General features: G+C 39.8%; 1 protein-coding gene across 6 annotated transcripts; it reads right to left on the bottom strand.

Moving 5' to 3' along the window:
• Nucleotides 1-2,315: 2,315 nt before the first annotated feature.
• Nucleotides 2,316-20,507, bottom strand: KATNA1 (katanin catalytic subunit A1). Of its 6 annotated transcripts, none has more exons than XM_085576541.1 (12): nt 20,403-20,507; nt 16,485-16,664; nt 15,463-15,637; nt 14,594-14,751; nt 13,629-13,812; nt 11,636-11,757; nt 10,143-10,248; nt 9,616-9,774; nt 8,370-8,496; nt 6,724-6,858; nt 6,342-6,468; nt 2,316-2,657 (listed from the first exon to the last, which is right to left on the bottom strand). In XM_085576541.1, the coding sequence occupies exons 2-12, from the start codon at nt 16,514-16,516 to the stop codon at nt 2,459-2,461; spliced, it is 1,524 nt and encodes a 507-aa protein (XP_085432667.1). In that variant the 5' UTR covers nt 16,517-16,664; nt 20,403-20,507; the 3' UTR covers nt 2,316-2,458. The 6 variants fall into 6 exon arrangements, with proteins under 6 accessions (XP_085432667.1, XP_085432671.1, XP_085432669.1 ...); XM_085576545.1 differs by lacking the exon at nt 16,485-16,664 and adding an exon at nt 18,647-18,700; XM_085576543.1 differs by lacking the exon at nt 16,485-16,664 and adding an exon at nt 18,647-18,703.
• Between the last annotated feature and the right edge of the window lie 139 nt (nt 20,508-20,646).

Here is a 20,646-nt window from a genome sequence, read left to right on the forward strand (position 1 = left end):
CTGCAGAAAATGCATAGTTAAGCCTGAAAGTGTTGGTAATGCTTCAAAACTTGTCTGATTTCCATAAAGTTACAAAGCAGCAGGAAAGAAGTATCACCATCAGGTTAATGGAATTCTAAAATTAGTGCAGGTCTTGAACACAGTAACTGCCAGACAGTTTCTGCTGCTTTATGGAGCTGGAGTTATCAAGTCTTTAAAAAGTTAAAACTTTTGTGTTTTTGCTTTAGCATGCACATGGTTTTCCCAAATCACAAATCTCATGCATCTCAGACGAGCGCTACTCTGGGATGGCACAACACTGAGCTACTCTGCAAATTGACTAAAAAACCAGCTCACCCAACTAAGACAATAAGGATGGGGCAACTGTCCTGCATGCCAGTCATGGCAGGTCTCATTTTTCCAGGACATGAACTGATGTGCCCTCTAGGGGAAGGTATGTGAGGGGGCTGGGAACTGATAAAAAAAAAAAAAAACAACCGAAAAAAACAACCCAACAAAACCTGTCTACCCAAAAAAATCCCTGGTGGGACAGTGGTAGGTTCCTAGAAACAGCAACATCATCTTCTCACAAGCACCTCACCGCAGCCCTTCCTGCCCTCAGAACTGTGTATCACCACAATGCGTGTTCCAAACCAAAATGAACCTCTGAGCTACAAAATAAGCCTCTATCACCTTTTCTTTCCTTTACTATGCATTACAGAGATGTTAATTTTGTTCAGAGTGAAGAGGGCTGGCTTAGTACTAAATTCCTGCTTTTAAGTTGAGGTTTACTTTAGGAGTTCTCAAAATATATCACACTTAGTGTAAGTGGCCCCTTAATGGACTGCTGTCAAGGTCCAAAGCTTGCTTACTCTCCCTTCTTAAGTGGGAGCCAGATTAAGTATTCTAGTTTGTTTGCAGTGAATTATGAGAAGAAATCTGCAACAAAACCTGACAGCTACACTCTTATCCTTACATACAAACAGGAAAATAAGTACTAAGAGTACCTACATCTTCAAAATACTGTGTATTTTTATTAACTCTGACACATTTTCCATTCTGGAAATGGATGTCTATGAATGTGCACACCTGTATACCCACCTCAACTTTTTCATTTCCTTTCTGGGTTCATCATGCTGGTCCACCCAGGGATTCAGGAGCTCTCACAAGATCTCAGTGTCTTACTTGAGCCTCTTACGGCTGACATTGCTGGAAGTCCCTTTCCAGCGTGTCCAGCTGTCACTCACAACATAGCAATGAATTTTAGGCACAGGAACAAGATGCTCACAATAATGCCATTTACACAGCTGTGTCTTTGAGATGCACTTGCCTCCTACTCAGACTGCAACATTGTGTTAACATTACAAGCAGGAATTCCACAGCCAGCTTTATACACATGTATCTACCAGCTAGAACAAGTCCAGACCTATTTGATTAATGAAAAAAAATGAAGTTTACCCATAAGCAGAGCTACAGCTGGCTGCACTGGGAGGAGCTAGCAGGAAGAAAAGTTTCTCAAACAGTAGAAGATGGAAAGAAATTCAGGGTGGTTTAGTTACAATTACCACTGTTCAGCAAAATCTAAAATTATTACCTGGATGGTTACTGCAGAACCATTCTCAGATAATAAATCACATGTAAAGCAGTTAAGTAATGAAAAACAAGAATTTAGATTTCATGTCAATTGTAAAGTCAGGGTTTATGAACTGAGCACAAACACAACACATGCTGCCTTACCAGAATAACCGTGTAAAGCAGGACCCAACTCACCAGTCTAATGTTTTGCTGCTTGCAGTACCAGACAGTCAAGGAAGAAACGCCAGAAATTAATGCCAGAAAGCTTTTGATTTCTCAAAATAACAAGGAAACTGTACGTGTGACAGCATCACTGCTGGCTGCTCAAATTTAGTTTACACTGGCTGGATGTATTTTAATATTATTTAGCAGCTGCTGTAAACCCATGATGATCTGAAACCCTTCCTCAAACTCCACTAACTTCATTGACTGTTCCACCATGAGGGTTGCTGTTCCATATCAAAGCCTTTGCACGGGTTCTTTAACAACAGTTTAACAGAAGGATTCTTCAAGATCAGCTAGGGAAGCTATCTGTGTAACTGCACCTTGTTTGTCCAGTTTTCAAGTTCTCAGCACCCCTGACTCTCTTAGCAGGGCTAGCTTGGGGGATTTTATTGACACAAAAGCAATTTTTCAAGAGTAAATACTAAAGAAAGGAATTATAGTATTAAAGTAATTTCAAAATCTTGAAAATCAGATAGCATCAGCATCTGAGAAAAATGGATGACTTCTGAGCTAGTTCAAAGAGAGCTAGGCAGAACTTGCATTATAGAAAAAAATTTATTTAGACATCTGTTGCTCTTAAATTACAAAAGTTAAAAAGAGCACGCAGTGCACTGACACATCACCGATTACTTCTAAAGCTGTTTTAAGACATAAGGTGGTTTCTTCGACAGAAGACAACTCAACATGATCCAAACTCAACTATCCATTTCTCGTATTTCTCAATGTCTGCAGCAGAAACAGATTTAGAAACTTTCTTCAAAGCTATTTCAAAGTCTTCCATAGTTGTTGGCATGTGCATTTCATCTCGGGGAAGATTTCTGATTTCTTCTGGTGTCAAGCCTTCAATACGCCTCCTCATAGCCATCAATGATGCATCTCTAGTCAGGAGGGTAAGAAAATAAAATCATTACTCAAATACAGGATGATGAGTTCAGTTGTTTGAAAGGCTCAACACAGCATTCCAGTTAAGCTGCTGCATTCAAAAAGATTCAATAAAGAACTGTAACCTTTTATGGGAAGATCTTCAAGTGCTTCTGCAACCTACAATACCACGCTATCCGTAGTTTTCAAACATGGCATTATCCTCACCAAATATCTGAACAGCTACTATTGATAGGCTAGGCAAAAGAGGTAAAGACAATAGTTTAAACATGGTTTAGCTGATGTCACTGCATGCCTATGATGTAGCTGCTGTTTATAGTATTTTTATACGGGAACAAGGCAATAACAATTTCACTCTTCCTAGATATAGAAGGAATAGCTGGAGTGTTTTGAATACTTCCTGGTTTGAACAGGAATCCCACTTCAAAGGTGGAGGAGTCAACAGTATCTACCTCCAATCTGCACACTCATAGCTAAATGTTAAATAACAAAATCTGTTCTGTATGTAGCTCCTCAAACTTTGGGCCTTAATGAGCACTGAGTGCTTTTACAAATGTATCATTTTCTTTAGTGTTAGGTTTGACTACCTTTAGATTTCCAGCAGTAAATCTGGTAGCAGCAGATGATGACCTAGTGAGGTGATAATTATACAACACTGGAAGGCTGAATTCATTGTTACAGATCTTATAATAACAAGAAAACACTGCTAATCTGCCTAGCAGTAAAAAAGATGGAAGTGTAATCTTAGTGATACCGCAACAGTACATTGTGTCATGTCAGAAGGTGAGAATCCAAAGAAAGAAAAGCTTACACCTTGTCTTCCGGAAGGATTTAGAAAAATGGTTTGAGTATATTCTCTGTTTCAGTACCATCTCCTCCCGCTAAAGGAAACCATAACTGTCAGACTTCACGAATTTACGAAATAATTCACAGAATATTCCTGCTGGAAGCTGGAGGGGACCCACAAGGATCAAGTCCAACTCTTAAATGAATGGCCTGTACAGGGATCAAACCCACAACCTTGATATTATTAGCACCATGCTCTGATCAACTGAGCTAATACTCAATGTAAATTAACAAATTAAAATCTCTTAATACAGGAACTAAAATTTCAGGACAACCAAAAGTTTGCCTTGTTGAACTCCATCTCAGCCAAGTATCACCATGCTTTGCTGTTACATCATCACTGGTAAACCATAAGCTACTGTTACACAATGGGGTGAGGGGACATTCTATGCATCTAATTTGCTTCCAGACAACAGTTAAAAAAAGCATAAAGTCCAGCAAAAACAATCCAGCCAATCAACCAACAAGCCCATCATACCTTAGCACACTGACAGAACTGAAGTGCAGCTGCCACCACTTCCTTTTGTGAAGTCATTTTATGAAAATGACAGTCCAGTGTTCCAAACTGAACTCCTGGTGCTTTCTCAAATGCACTCTTGGTGCCTGGAGAAGCACCAAAGCTATAGTGAAAACATAGGCAGCCACCCACTGTAAGACACAGCAGGGGCCAGTTCTGTTCTAAAGGCCTTTCAACATTGGCAGTCCACCCAAAACAATGATTCAAAGTTAGTTCATACTCGCATCTAATCTGCAATTTGGATGTATTTTGTATTTCTGGAATTTTAAACTAAAGATTCATCTTCATTTCCCCATTGTTACATGTTAACTGCTAGGAACTCTCATTTCTGACTGGTTTTCACTCTGGCTTAGCCAACTTTGGACTTCACCTCAAATTCTTTAAGATAGGAGGGCATTTTCAGTAAACCACAGCTCTTGGCCCACTTATTCTTATGTTTTGCTTGTGTCACTAGCAAGGACTGTCACAGTATACAGGTTTGAACATTACTCTGTTTACAGCCTGAAAGCCTGAACCATAAAAAAGCACTTTTAAATCATCCACATCTTTTTTTCTTAATGTAAATGGAACAATCATATCCAAGAGCTATTTCTCCTGACACTATGAACAAAGTGCAATTACTCAAGTTAATACAAGTACTTTCTTAGTGATTTCAAACCATGTACATATATCCAAATCTCAGTTCATCTGGATTTCTGCTTGCTGCCACCTCAGTCATCACTTCAGAGACTGCCAAAAATAGAAGATTTAGATGTTTCTTCATGGTTTTTTAATCTGTTTGCCCTTTTTTTTTTTTTTTTTTGTTTAATAGTATTTGTACAAAGAGGCTTTGGTTAAAAAATCAAAAGTATATTGTGCACAACTACATACACACATAAAATTCACAAAAAATATTACAAATATTTTAATTTCTAAAATAAGTGTATTGATATTCAGTATAAAATTAATTACAAACAACAAACACTGAACAGACCGGAGGAGACAAACTGCAGGTAAAATGCACAAAGCAGCTGACCAAATAAAACATGAACCTATTAGCACAAACTCCTTTCAAAACAGAACCAAAGATCAAAAGAACCCTAAAAATTCATCTCACAAACCTACAAATGAAACAGATCTCCACAACAGAGATTCAGAGCAACTAACATAGCATTATTTTCCCAGACACTGCGCAAGGTTTGTTCAGGAAACTCTAGAGGCTCTGAACTTTTAGCTCAGCCTGCAGTGGCCCTGCTGACAGAGCCTTTGGTGGCAGCTTTGTGTACAGGCTGCTTGCTTTCATCCCTGTGGCACAGCACACTGTCCTCTCAGCTGTGCTGACACATGTCTGCAGAGCCGTGTCAGGAATCCAGGCAAGACATGGATCTGAGTTTGAGGGAGCAGCCAGGAGGTGCTTTTACTCCAGCTCTCATCCTGCTCAAAGCTGACAGACTGGGCTGGAACAACTAAGAGCTCAAGCCTTGCCCTGCCACAGTTCAGTGCTACCTCCAAAGCCTGAAAGCAGCATTACACAGGTGCTCATCAGATGACAACAGCATCATCTCAAGCAGCTTCAGCTCTCTGTCCCCTACTGCAGGTCTCAGAGCTTGCCACTGCCACAGCTGTGCCAGTGCAAGTCTTGATGTAAACAGGACAACTGACACTTGTCTCTCAACAGATCAGTCCTCTCCTTTCCAATTTTTCAAAGAAAATATAAGGGAAGAATTAGAAGATATTTTTAGTCAATTATTTCAGGAACCTAGGCTAGAGAATAGGCCACAAACAACTGTATGCCAACAGTACCGAGGAGACAGGGAAATGAAGGAAGCAGCAGAAAACTTTAGTCAGTCTCATCACAAAAACCAGTGTGCTGAGTACACAGCTCGTACCACCACACTGGACTCCACCTTTTCCATGTCATGAAAGAAGAAAACTCCATGTTTTTACTTTAGTTATTCCAGCCTCTATCACTGTTGCCTCTCACAGGCAATAGAAATATGGATTTCTGCAGAAGTCATACAGCCCAAGCAGAATGACTGCAACTCTACAAGTTAAAGTTAATCGTCCACTGGACAATCCTCATGCATGGAATTTAGTCTATATAAAAGAAGGTGGAATTTTACCTAAATCACAGCTTATTAGATTAGTAGGTTGCAACTACTTTTCAAATGGAAATTCAGGTAAATATTAATGCAGTATTTCAAGTTTTAGCCATACATAAAAGACAAGTTACAGCCATTTTTATCCAATAACTTTAATAGTGTAAACCGGCTACCTTACAAACAGTTTTCCCAAAGTTTGCAGCAGTAGTAACACAAATGATGCAATGTCAGCTTACCTGCATACATTGGTAATGTCTGCACCTGAATAACCTTCCATTTTCTCAGCTATGTTTGCAAGGTCAACATCGTCAGCCAGTTCCAGCTCTCGCAGATTTATTTTTAGGAGCTCCTCTCTACCTTTGGCTAATCACAGAAAAGAAAATTAAGTCTGTACCATGTACTTTCTGAAGATAAGTAATAAATTGAAGGAGGATAAGAGGGAAGAATGAGAAAAAGGATGCTCTACTTGCTTCAAGAGCAAATGGTCATGTTTAGATTTCAGCTGGTCCTGAATCCATAAGTGAATTAGATTTTTAAACCAAGTGACCAAAACTAAAGGAATGTTGATAAAATTCAGATTTTAGAAGTTTTAACTATCCTCTCCCCAATTCTTCATACCTGATGGTAGAGGAATATAAATTCTCTTTTCTAGTCTCCGTCTTAGGGCTTCATCAATATCCCAAGGAAAATTAGTAGCAGCAAGTACCATGACCATCTTAGAAGGATCATCATTTTCAGCAGCCCCCCCAACACCTGCAGTGGAGAAAAGAGGAGGTAAAATATACATATGTTTTTTTTTAATTTCATGTACAGAGAAAACACTTCTGCAGTATTAAAGCAGAACTGTATTCTACTGCACTTTAATGAGCCCAAGCATAATAGAATCACCAAGAGCAACAGAGTTCGCTTTTTCATCTCTATGACAGCCTGCAAGCATCAATGGAAGCTTGGTTTAAAGAGCAGCAGGGGCACAGGGTTCTGCTCAGACTAGGAAGCTCCTCTCTATCATGGCCAGAATGGTCTTACACCAGAGTTATTTGTACTTCTGCCACAACAGTGGTTCAATTTTCACACTAACATCCTGTAGCAGCCTGTGAGGAAACAAAACAACGCCCAACACCATCACCACACCAAAACCCAACATCCCCCACAGCATTCACCAACAGCCACACTAAAGCAGCATGACTCCCCTACAAGGTGTCTTCAACTTCTGAAATCAGGCCAAAGGTTTCATATGTACAGCTGGACAGTGCAAACTGCTGAAGTGAATGTTTAAATCTGGTGGATTAATCAAGTTCTTACAGACAGACAGAACACCTCAGTTTCTTAACACTATGAATCTGCTACAACAGGAAGAAGGTCATTTTCTTGAAGTTGCTACTCTCTGTATCTACTGTTTTTGCTTAGAACAGGATTGGGCTGTGGGGTAGCTGTTGTACCTAGTCTGCCTGAGAGTCTACATATAAAACAATTTATTAATGCCTAAGTAAAAGGATTCAAATAGTTCTTAGTAATAAAATCAGATTATGTACATACTTAATATTAGAGCTCTGCTGCTCTTTAAATACAAAAATAAAAGGGTACCAACATCAGAGGAGGAGAAATAAACATGCAGATCTTCTGACTCATGGAATTCTATCACAAATCAGTCCATAGATTAGCACTTCTCAGTAGTTCCTTTCTTTCTCTCTGCTCCTCAGAATATAAAATGGATGCCTCTATAGCAACTCTGTGTTGGTACCTACTTTTGAACTTCACTGATTTGTGAAATTTTAGCCATATATCTGTAGTGAACTCAGTGTTTTGAAATGAAAACTCTCCCAACCACTTCTATAAAACAGAAGATCTTCAATTGTTACTTATATTTTTAGGAGAAAAAGAGATCCCAAAGAAGTTAAGTGTAATACTGCCTTTGAAGTTTAAATAGAAACAGGTAACAGTTCTTTTGAAGCACTTTTTACTTAATTTTGAAGAAGTGAGTGATATGTCAGGCAAAGACTGAGAGAAGCAGTTTTTTTTTTTCCTGCTGATCTTTTGAAATATTGTATTTTTCACTGAATCTTTCTTATTCTGGGTCACTAATATAAAATCATAGCTCAGAGACCAAAAGTATGTTAAATAATGTCACCTGTAGCTTTTAACCCCAATTTCATGAAAAGCTTTTGAAAAACTGCTTCTGAAGAATGGCGTTTTCCATTTTTTTCTTTTTTTTGTCCCTCAAGTTTCCTCCCATCCAGCAGTTCCCAGTGATCCAGGTTATTTACCGTCCATTTGAACTAGCAGTTCTGCCTTCACACGTCGGCTGGCTTCATGCTCCTCTGAAGTTCCCCTGCGGCTACAGATGGAGTCTATCTCATCAATAAATATGGTTGTTGGGGCATAAAATCGAGCCTGAAGAAAGCAAAAGATAAAGCAGAAGCTGAAATAGCAGTTTGTTCCCACTTAAGAAGTAGCAGCATATTCAGAGCAGAGCAATGATGCATTTACCCCAGCTTCTAGGTATAAAAGGATCCCCACCCTTCCCTCTCTTGGACCCCAGCACTCAGGTACAGAGCAGCTGTGCATTCATTCACAGCCTTTGAGTAGAAGGGCTTTTGGCAAAGTCCCGTAGTTGTTAGGGCTACAAATAAACATTTAATGAACTATAGGCAGTTTCCCACATTAGGAGAAACATTTGAAACTGTGAAAGTCATCACAGAATGCTTGAATAATATCTCAGTTAAAGCCAGGATGAATGTTAAGCTGGGACATCATGACATGGAACCTGTCCAAGAGATAGGTCAACTGCAAAATAACTGACATTTTTGAAAACAAGAGCATTTAAAGACAAGGATCCAGGATAATAAGAGCTATTGTATTACAGCAGTTGAAATGCTGCTCATTGTGTTATCTGCATTTTTGACCAATTACATTAAATGAGCTGGTATCCTGCCTAACAAACTGTAATGTAAAAGATCTTTTATTTCCTGCCTTATCTGATTACTGTAATTGTAACTCTGCTGTCCCCTTCAGTACTGGGCACTCTAGCAAACACTGCACACATACCTGCCAACACAGGTAAAAAAAAGACAACTATTTCCTGAATATTATTTCAAGTATTATGTGCTCTGAAGCCAACTGCAGTTTGGAAGGCCACTTCTTTTAACCACAAACAAAAAACCACCCACAAAAACAACAAAACGCACAGCCTAAATAGGGTTCTCACCCAGAAAGCAATTAATTCCATCCCTAGATTTCCATTCAACTATGTTCTACAGCACTCACCAGCTTATAGTGAGCTACCTCCAATGTAGCAAGCTAACCCCGAAAATAAAAAACAACCTATTTTTCAGCCTTTATAAATCCATTTAGGAATAATCATGAAACACAAATGGACAAATGAGAAATGCCCCAAGCATTTGAAGTTTGGAGAGTTGTTTATGTATGCTGTAAGTTTGAAACCTTGGTAAGGTTTCACTGTTCCAGAGGTGATTCTACTTCATTATCTTTGTGTTCAGAAACTTAAATCACCATTTCAAACAGCAGACGAACAAGTTTCTCAGATTCTCCTCGGTATTTTGAGGTAAGTGTGGAAGAAGAAACATTGAAAAAAGTTGTCTTGCATTCAGTGGCTACAGCTTTTGCTAGGAGAGTCTTTCCAGTACCAGGAGGACCAACCATCAACACACCCTATAAAAATGAAAAAGAACCACTTTTAGGACAGGAATCAAAACAAAGGATTTTACAGTTTACTTATTGTAATAGTACTACTGGATGTAAATTTTCCCTTGAAAAGTTATTCAAAGGTAAGTAATGAGTATCATGGCTTACTCAAAAACACCTAGCTGAAGACAGTGTGCAGGTATCCGGCTGACATATTTATTTTGTTGTTATTTACAAATAACAACAAAATAAATAAATTTTATTTATACAAATAAATCTTGTTACTAAAATGCAGGAAGAATTTATTTAAACTGTAAAACATTTGAAATTTCTTGTTCTGCCAAGATCCAATCTCAAAATCCTACTTATAATCGCAGGAGCAGATTTTTTCATACCTTCCAGGGTCTTCTAATCCCCTTGAAAAACTCTGGCATCCACATTGGTAAAACTACAGCTTCCTTAAGCAGCTTTTTGGCTTCTACTAAATCAGCAATGTCATCCCTGATAAGAAATAGAAAGTTGTTTGACAGATTCAGACAGGAGGCAAAAGAATCACTCCACAGCTCAAAAAACTACACAATTAAACTTATTGTTACACATTGGTTCTCCCATAAATCTAATTCGTTTTCCTGAATTGTTTACATTCTAATGGCAAAAGCTGTATCAGCTACAATTGACATCTGCCTGGCAGACTCCAGATGGATGCAAAAGCAAAAAAACCCCTCAAACTATTTCACTAGAGCACCACTGTCAGTATTCAGAGAAAGACAAGGAGAAGAAAGCAGGTTGGTTAAACTTAGTCTAATTACCAATTATGCTTTCTTGTTTTGCTGAGAGGTTGGAGGTCCCTGAAACTTTAAATACCATTCTTTCATTGTCACAAGAACAACTTGCTGAAGACTAGCAAATGGAGCGGAATTAAACAGAATGTTTAGAATTCTTTTCCAGAGTTATAAAGGTATTAATTCTTAGATACCTTACAGGTTGGTTTTATTTCCTTGAAAGTAACTTTCAGGCCATTCCTCTTATCAGCATATACCCAAGTAATATTTTGGTTTCAGAACAAATCTATATGAAGAACTAGTTTAAAATCTGAAGTTGTAATTTAAGATTTGATATAAAAACTGAAACATATATTTAAATATTAAACTGAAACACAAGGCAGTTGCACACACACAAAGTGTTCTGTGGGACTCTTTGGTTTTTTTTAAAGCATACTTTATTTGCCAGAAGATTTTTGCTCATTTAATCCTCACAAAACCACCTAAGCTTGGAAACATTTGTAACACAAAACAAGCTTTATATAAGGTTTAATATTTAACATGTTTATATAAAGGTACTGGCACAGGGTTATATTTTATACTAATGGCCACATTACATCCAGCAACATTTCAAAGGGTTCCTACATTGACATAGCTTCTTTTTTAATCAGTTTTCTGTCTTGATATGCCCCAGAGTAGCAAGACAGATTTTCAAATGAAGAAACACTGATAGAAATGAGAAATTTTTACATTGCAAAAGAGTATCTCAAAAAATGATACTAGGACTCTCAGAAATTTTTGAGAAGCTTTCTATGGCCAAGTTGGACAGGACTTTAGGCAACTTGATTTACAGAAAGATGTACCTGCCATGGCAGGGGACAGCTTTAGCTGGTCTTTAAAAGTCCATCCAGCCCAAACTATGTTATGAATCTATGTGTGGAAAAAAATTTTTTTGAGCTCTAGAAGTATTCAACTACATTAAAAGTTTAGTTGCCTATTTAAAATCAGTAAGGAAAACCTGTATGTACTTTTATATTTATGTATCTGTTAAAATAATTAATTCTTGTCATATCATGTGAGAGGAAATAGAATCAACTCAAGAGACTAGCAGCAGGACTCAAACTTACCATCGGATGTTGGGATTCTGAGAAATTATATCTCTTTCCAAAGCTTCTACTAAATCTTTGTCATATCCAGTACTATCAAATTTCTTTGGTTCAGACTCTGAAATCTCAGATGTGGATTTGTTCTACATATAAAGGATATAACAGTGTAAATACATAACTATGGTCATGCTACTAATGAATTTTTACAGTCCATGACAGCATCATACTTTTAGAAGGTGACAACATAAACCAGCATGAAAATTATGAAGCATCCATATTACAGCTGCACTGCAGGATGGATCTGTGTGTTTCACCCAGATTTCTCTACTGCCCTGGTTCCATTTCCTTCTCCCCAAAGCCAGCATATTGTACTGATGCAGTTTCTTTGCTTTGGTACCTAACCAAAACTGCATACACCTATCCCAGTGTAAGAGTTTCTGCCTCTTCTCAGAGAAATCTGAAACTATCTGAGACACAATAGGGGAAAATTGTGTGTAAGACTGAACCACAAAGCGTCACACTGAGAGTATCTCAAATTCTCCAAGTGTCACAAATATGTCACATATGTGGGACATAAAAAAAAAAAAATTAAGCATGACTTTCATATGTAGAATGAGCAATGGTGATCTGCAGGGAGACCACAGGGGTAAAACAAGAGCTAATTAACTGATACAGAAGCATAGACATGAACAGCAGAGAAGCAGCTCTGCAGCAGAGTCAAAGCAAAGAAGCTACATGGCTGAAAGGGCTCAAACAGCAGAGACCATGCAACTGAAAGGAAATAAAATGCACTAGACATACCCTGGCTTTATACATTTAACAGCAAGCACTGGTGATGACAGAACAACTGTAAAAAAGAAAAAGAGACCTATCCTGTCTCTCTGTGGGTATATTCTGATGGAGAGAGGATTATCACTCATAGGCATCTAACTTAGCTCCTAATAAAAGTAGTATCTTACACAGATTATACTTGTAGATTATACTACCTCCACAGGCCATAACATCACAACTTAGGGTTGCTGAAGCTAACAAACTATTGCATGGATATTTGATTTATTTAGACCCTGGAAAACTATGAATCTGCTGTTTTCCATATGGTCTCTTACCTTGGTCATCTGCTAAATTTATGGAGACCAGAGCACAAAGCAAAAATTAAAGAACTCTGATCACAGTTCAAGTATGCTGGGGTTTTGTTTGTTTAGAACTGAAGAGAGTACGTGGCTAGCAACATAGCTCAAAAGAAAAAAAAATAAAGAAACAAAAAAAAAATCAAGGGTTTCATTTAAGGATTAAGTAAGTCTTGATATGCTTTGGAAGAGGCACATCAATCTTGGTTTAAATTTAAAGCAATTATGCCACAAAGATGTTCCATGTGAATGAGCTCCACCAGGCTCTACTTCAGAAATTCAGTGATGTCATTTAAACAACTGCCTTCAAGTTGCAGTAAACACGTCACAGAATCAGAGAATGAGTCAGGCTGGAAGAGACCACAGCAGGTCATCTGGGCCAACCTCCCTGCTCAAGCAGGGTCATCCCTGAGCACACGGCACAGGATTCCAGAAGGTTCTTGAGTATCTCTAGTGAGGGAGACACCACAACCTCTCTGGACAATCTGTTCCAGTGTGTGGCTACCCACACACTGGAAAAGTCAAAGTACTTCCTCATCTTCAGGCGAAGCTTCCTGTGCATCAGTTTCTGCCTGCTGCCTCTTGTCCTTTTGCTTGGAACCACCACAAAGAGTCTGGAAACATCCTCTTGGCACACACCTTCAGAGACATTTACCAGATCCCAACTTCCCAGAGCAACTGTTTGTTTTTATTAATCCATAACCAACACTGTGCATGAAGAAAAGACACCTTACAAGGTGAGATTCAAATCAGCATGCTGACATGAACAGAAGAAACATTTTATAGGCATGTCATTTTCCAATAGACTTTATAATATATTTTATAATTCCAATAGTAAGAAAGCACAACTGAGCTTCTCAACACCATGAAGTTATTTTCAAGTTTACCTTTTCCTCTTTTCCTTTATTTTGCGGATCCTTTTTTTCCCGGCTGCGGACTGCCTTCCCTTTATCATTGGGGTTCCGGGAGGAGGGACGGTGAGAGCCTCTGACAGCTGCACTCACACGATTATTGTGGCCTCTGCAATCACTGCACGGAGCAGACTGACGCTTCCTGGGTCCTGGCGAAGGTCTAATTAGTTGTAACATATGCAAAAAGCCTCAGTGTAAAGCCACTGCTGAGCACCACACAACCAAATCAACTGGTTACAAACTGAAAAGCCATTTGGCTCAAGATAAAAATCTGTATGTCAGAAACAAGACAGATACTTTTAGACAGTGACTAAAATCCCATTTTCCCTGTGCCACAAGCTCAGGGTCCACCTGCTTAAAATAAGTGCCTTGCTTTGTATATTTCATCAGTAGGAGCTCAAAAAATTAACAAACAATACTTTGACACTACAGTAGAAGTAATCTAATAGTCACTTGCTGTCAAAATGCAGAGTTCTGTGCCTGCGTTGCAAGTACTCCTGTCCCCTCCTTCAGGCTACCACTGGCATGTGTTAGAACCTCCAGTGAGCCAGGTCAGATAGCTATTCACAAAAAAAGGCAAAAAAACCAAACAAAAACCACTAGACACACAGAACAATATCTTTAGCATCCTGAACCAGCTAATTAATGCCAACAGAGACAAAAGTGAAATAAAAACTCAAAACCAAACACCAAACAACGTGGGCAACAGTGTGTGGGGGTAAGAACCTTGACATTAAGTCAGGACAATGTAAGATAAAACCCCAGAACGTTCACCTGACACCTCCTTCACCACAAATGGTGTCAAGCTGCTGGTGTGAGTGTTACACATCTAAGCACAAGAACAAAAATTGCACCACAACAGGTTGAAGCTGTTCAAGGCTGAAGCCAAAGCATACATTGTCCTGATAAATATTAATTTAGGTCTTCAGGTTTCCTCTTACCTACGTTCAGCAGGTACTGGCAAAGACCAGACTTCTGCATCATGAGCTGGTAATTCTTGTTGTGAGGCTTTCAATGGAGTATTGTCTAGTTTAAAACTCTCCAGTGTTTTCATTATATCTTTCACATGCTTAGCTTCCACACTTATCTCCTGCCAAACCTGATTTTAAAAAAAGGTAGATTAAGCACACTGGAAATAAGTTTGTAACAGCCCTCTGTTCAAGCCCATGAAATGCCTGGATGGATTCCACAGGGTTTAATGAGCTACCTAATTCTACTTCAATAAACAAGAATTACACACATTAGATATTAAGAAGGTTTTTCTGCCTTCCTCAGCACATTTAAAGAACAAACAAAGAGATTTTGGATTTAATATCAAAGAGACTTTTTAAACAAATTTTTCAGATTAAACAGGTATGACAGAACCTAACAGACTAAATATCAATCAAAAGTATCAACCAAATAGGCAAAATATCAATAAAAAAAAAAAAAGAGGTTTTTTGTTGAAGACAAATTATCAACTTGCTGTTAAGGACCTTAGTCCCACTAAACATTGAGGGAAATAAGACCCTAAAGATACCAGGTGAAAAAACTTGAACACAACAGGGGTACTCATCAGCAGAGCTGTCAGGGCAGACATTGCACTTTCTCCTCAGAGCCCTATTCTATTGACTGTTCTGCCACTGTCAGACAAAGAAGTCATAAAGATGACTTAAACAAGTCTACATAACAAAAAAGAAGCCTATATATAACAACACTACTTTATGAGATAATGGGGTAAGTATTTTTATATTTTTGTTTGCAATAAGATAGAAAATTCTTGCTACTTCAATGCTTTTCCCTCAAGATGTCCCAGAAAAGTGCTATTTACCTGCTGCCATTTCTGCTGCAGGTAGGTATCTCTCACAGAGTACAGATACTTATTCATTTGGTCAAGAACTCCCTGGTAGTAGACCATTGCAGAGTCGTAATTTCCCAGTAAGGCATATTCACGGGCCAACTTCACATTCTCAATGATCATAACAAGGCTCATGTTCAACATGAAGCTGAAAAAAAAAAAACGAAATATTAACATACGCTTATTATTTCATTTGGCATTAAAACATAGAAGCTGAGAAAACATTGCCTACAAAAAAAAAAAGGCCTAAAATGAATGTCATACATATAAAAAGGTAATTGATGTTCTATTAGTAGAAATTAACCTTTTCATGTTACAGCTTTGTTTCTTGTCACGGAAATTCTGCCAAAAAGCCCATGTAAGATATACAAATTTAAATGCATTATTACAAGTCACAGTTGCATACTCTCCTTACATCTTTATTCTACTGAAGATAAATTAGTATTTTACTGTGACTGGCCTGTCTTGTGTGGTTTAAAAACAAACCCTCATAAATACCAAACAAGCAATAAACCAAAACCCTTCTTCCTAATGCATTATGTTTCCTTAATTTTTTTTTCCTTAAAAAAAATTCCATGCTTGAGAGTTTTAATAGTCTTTAATAGCCTGGTGAAAAACACTGTTCTTCTATTAACATGATTTCACAATTCTTCAATTCTATTTAATGTTTCTTTGAAACAAATATCCACTTTCCGTGCCTAGCTTGCACCTTCCTATCACCTTCATTCTTACACCTACAAAGAAACCCCTGAAAAACATCAAGGCTGTTTAAGTTATCACTGAAAGTTAAGCAAAAGCCACAATCAAACCCTTAGTATGTAACCACCCATTTTATTTAATGCATTTTACAAACCATGCTGTTTTCCCCTGTCAGTGGTGCTTGTTTGTGGTTTTTTGGAGCAAACATTACAGACTGTGACTACTTCCACTTTGCAGCACTAACAGAATCTGTGCTTTTAGATTTGAATAGCACAGAAGTTTACTTATACACGTACAGCAGAAGTAGAAGCAGTAGAAGTAGACTCATTCTTTACAGTGTTATTGTCCATGGAGCAGTTCTCCCACATTGTCAGTGTCTTATACACCCCAGCCACTTCTTCTCTAGGACAGTTGTGCTGTCTCCACTTTTCTTATCTCTTACACACCAAGAATTTCCCCATTCTCCTTCTGATTTCCTAACCAAGCACAGAAAACACTGAAATCAGCAAAAAACCACACCAGCAGGAGAGTCATTCTACTCTCCCTTTCGTACCTGTACCCAGTGCCAGGAAGAAGCAACTGCAGACAAGCAACTCCAGCTAAGCCCTGGGATGAAGCATACTTGATACAGATCAACTATTTAAAGAATGTAAGAGGCACTAAATTCACATGCGCAATAAACAGACTTAGGGCTGAATATATTTCAAGACTAGGTCAGGGTCGAGCTTGGACACATTATCAGAGGTTTCAGAAGCCACTCTTTGCACACACCTGCCAACCTATTGCTAAAATGTGAGCTTTCCATCGTAAAGAGGGGCTGTTAAGTACAAATCAAACATTTTAGGGCTTTCATTAATTTTTCTGTCCCCTTCCCAAGTAGTTCCACTCAGAGAAACACAGCTCAGGCATTTCTGAGCCAACATCCTCTTCTTTATTTGCTTCCCTCCTCTTCCTTTCCCAGCTTCCATTAGAGCAAATAGCTGCTGTCAAAATTTTCAATCCAGATGAGCAGAACTCTGGCAGCAGCAGAGCTGAAGACAGGCCTCCATGAGCCCACACCCATCCCTGCAGAGGGGACCCGTGGGGTGAGCAGGGAACCTGCTATCACAGGACCTGCACGGTGTAATCTCACTCTGGCCAGACACTCACTCGCCCAGCTGGCCATGATGTCTACAAGCTGATACAGTTAATGTGACCACCAACTACAAAGATTAACATAGCCCAAGCTAATTAGGCTTTGAGGACACAGTTTGGCTTGGGAGTTTTGTTGGTTTTAACCTCAGAAGAAAGGGCCTGAAGATGTTTGTCAACTGCTGTATGGATCATCACACAGATGTTAACAAAGTTTTCCCTGCTGTATTTAGGAGTGAGCTTTTCCACTCTTGCTCATCCTACCAGATACACCTGTTTGCCTGTCCTGAGAATTCAAACTGATGACTAACATACTGAAATCACGAGTTGAGCAAGATGCTAATAGACATTTTAAAAATCAAGTAATAGCAAGCTACTAAAATCAAACTAGACTTTTAAATACAGAGGGAAGTCATAGGTAACTTTTTTCACTGAATGCTGTAGAGCAATCCAAGCAGAACAGCAACTTTATGTACACAGAAAAAGAAAAGTTTATAAGAATAGTTTTCATCTGGAAATGTGAAAATAACTAGAATTAGAAAAAAAATAAACAAAACTAAAGAGGCTAAATCGGAAATGTATGAAAGCTTGGGACCAAAAGGATAGCACTGCACATAATAAAAACAGTCAATGACATTTTCAGGTTAGAAAGGGCAGAGAATATAAGGCTAGAAAGAATAAACAGACATGTAAGCAGACTAAGCTAGCAACTCATGGGAAGAAACAAAAGAAGGAAGAAGGTGCTCACTCGAGCTGATAATACTATTGGAATCTACCTGTCTCACCAGTGCTACTGAAAATGCAAGATAATTTGGCTTAAACTAGAAAACCAATTTAATTTGTTGCCTCATCTTGACTCATGAGAGCAAAAGAGCTTTTGAAGTGGCTTCCAAATATAAGGCTCTTGAGTACAAGTGAGGCAGAAAAAGCTGCTGGCTCTGCTTATGTCTGGACATGCCACTGCTGCTGCCACAACTTCAGGCAGTGTCAGAGCTGATATACTAATGAGTCCATGGGTCTGCTGCACTTGTAAGTGAAGATGGTAAAGAAGCTCTAAGGGGGAAAAAGAAGAGTCAGAGTACTAATCTGAAAGCAGACTGAAGTTTGTGGCAGGAGGTGACAATATACTGGGGCAGTACAGCAGGGTGGAGAACTCCCTACACACAAATACAGAGTTAAACCAGAAGGGATTAAAACTCTCAAAAACTAATCCTGCACTACTTATTAATTTTTAAAGTATTTACAAATACTTAGCAACATCACATGTGTTTACAAATACTTGGTGCTATCACGTAACAGGATGTCAAAGCAGCAGGTCTGCACTTACCAGCCACAACCTTTCCATGAATCATGACCAGTGAAGTTATCTAAGTTCCAACAGCTGCTGAAACAGTGAAGAGCTCATAAAGTTTACAGTGAACAGGATACAAGGAAAATAACCTAAGGACTTTGTCTTCCAAGTTTAATTCTTTACTGTGTACAAACACACAGACTTCACAAGAATAACCACTTTTCACACCAGCTGTGAGTATTAAGGCTGTCCGAAATTAACCCATCTCTAGTTGCAAAATACATTTTATCATTTGCTCCAAGGACCTAAAATATTTCTAGAGTATAGAACAGCCAAGTCCAGCAAGGGCTGAACCTAACAAAGGTTCAATATCCCTACAACTTGTGAGAATGAGGTTTTGGAACTTATTTTTGTACTTCATTTGAAAGATACCAGCCTAACCATTATCAAGAAAACCCTGAGGATACTTCAAGCTTTCCATAATAAGTTCAAGAAATCATCAGTGGAAAGTACTGTAAGTAATTTCTGCTCAGAGTCGTATGTTAGAATCCAGAAACACTGCATCAATCCTGTAACACAAAGAAGACGCCCAAACTTTAAAAAATAAAAGAAGAGGTTGACTGATAGTGTGTCAATTACTGTGGTAGACCAGCTGACTGGAAGGCATGAACTGTATGTGGAAAATACTTTCAAGGAGTTCTTTGCTCCAACCTTAACGTCTGGACTAAGCCAGAGCCTGAATTTTGGCAGAGTGCACATGTTTCCATTATTTCAGCCTGCTATACCGGCTCTGACATCAAAGCAACCCTGTAATATTTGCAAAGTTCTCTTGGCAAGCCAGAGGAGAAAAAAAACACCTCACAGTAACAGCTTTCAGGAATCAGTTTTTAGTGATGCCACAATGGCCTGCATCACCTCTGAGTTTGCTTCCACCTTTAATACTCTTCTTCATAACATCCATGGCCAGCAACATTTGGTCTCAACAAATGACTGCGTTGATTACTGGGGAAGGAGAGCTGCCAGACTTACTGGATACTAAACAAAATGGTTCTCATGCATTTGCTGTATTTAGCAGTAACAGCATTAGAACCATCAGCAGCCACAAACCTAAGTATGGCTGGCAGTTTGTGGAAAATAAAAAACATTTAAAAATCAATCACTAGGTAGAAACACATGGGTGGCATGTCATTTTACGTTTTCCAGGCTAAGCCTTTCAGAAGGCTTTATTAAACAGGCTTCTCCCCACTTCATAGGGGCTGGCATTCTTTTTGGCGATCAATGTTAAATTAACAAATTTCTCTGGAAGTTTAGAGAGGTCCGCGGCTGAATAGGTATCTGAAATTGCTGCCGACAGCTTCTGTCTGGAGAGAAAGCTTGCATCGCCGCAGATTACTGCACATTAACAAAAAACGCCACACCGCCAAAACAGGTGGAGGGTGAAGGGAGACCGGGGAAGCAGCGCTCCGTGCCGGGCCGGTGCCAGCAGCCCCGGGAGCGCACCCGGGCGGGCTGCGGGGCCGGGAGCGCCGGCCGCACCTGCGGGCAGCGGCAGCCCCGGGCAGAGCTGCGCCGAGCACGTGTGAGCACAGCCCCGACAGAACGAGCTCCGTGGTCACGGCTGTCGCCACAGCAGCCCCGCGGCCCCTCGCCCTCCGGCCGCGGGCAGAGCAGCCGGAGCCGCCCGTGCCCGGGAACCCTCAGGGTGCCCCGCCACGCGGGGCGCGGCCGCCGCCGGCCCGGGCCCGCCGCTCCCTGCGGCCCGGCCGGACCCCGGGCCCCTCCCGTCACTTACTCCTCTCCGAGCCCGCTCCCGCGGCGGCGGCAGCAGCTCACGGCGGCACCAGCCACGACCCCTCCGCTTCTTCCGCCCCCTTCCTCCCGCAGCGCCGCTGGCCCCGCCCCGGCCCTGCCCTCCACCTCCCGCCGCCGCCGCCGGCAATTTTTGAAGGCAAATCCGGCTGCGTCACTTCCAGCCTGGTAGGACGGGGAGAAGGCCCACCCAGCCGGACCGACGAGCAGTTGGTTTACGTTTGAGC

Source organism: Lonchura striata, chromosome 3, assembly GCF_050655825.1.
Source record: "Lonchura striata isolate lonStrDom1 chromosome 3, ASM5065582v1, whole genome shotgun sequence".
Lineage (NCBI taxonomy): Eukaryota > Metazoa > Chordata > Aves > Passeriformes > Estrildidae > Lonchura > Lonchura striata.

Excerpts from the sequence above, each read along its gene's own strand:
- KATNA1 (XM_085576541.1), bottom strand. The coding sequence starts at position 16,516 with ATGAGTCTACTTCTACTGCTTCTACTTCTGCT. Across the intron at positions 14,752-15,462 it reads TGCAGCAGAAATGGCAGCAG|GTTTGGCAGGAGATAAGTGT; the intron begins GTAAATAGCACT and ends TTTTAAAATCAG. Across the intron at positions 6,859-8,369 it reads ACTGCTAGTTCAAATGGACG|GTGTTGGGGGGGCTGCTGAA; the intron begins GTAAATAACCTG and ends TCTCCACTGCAG.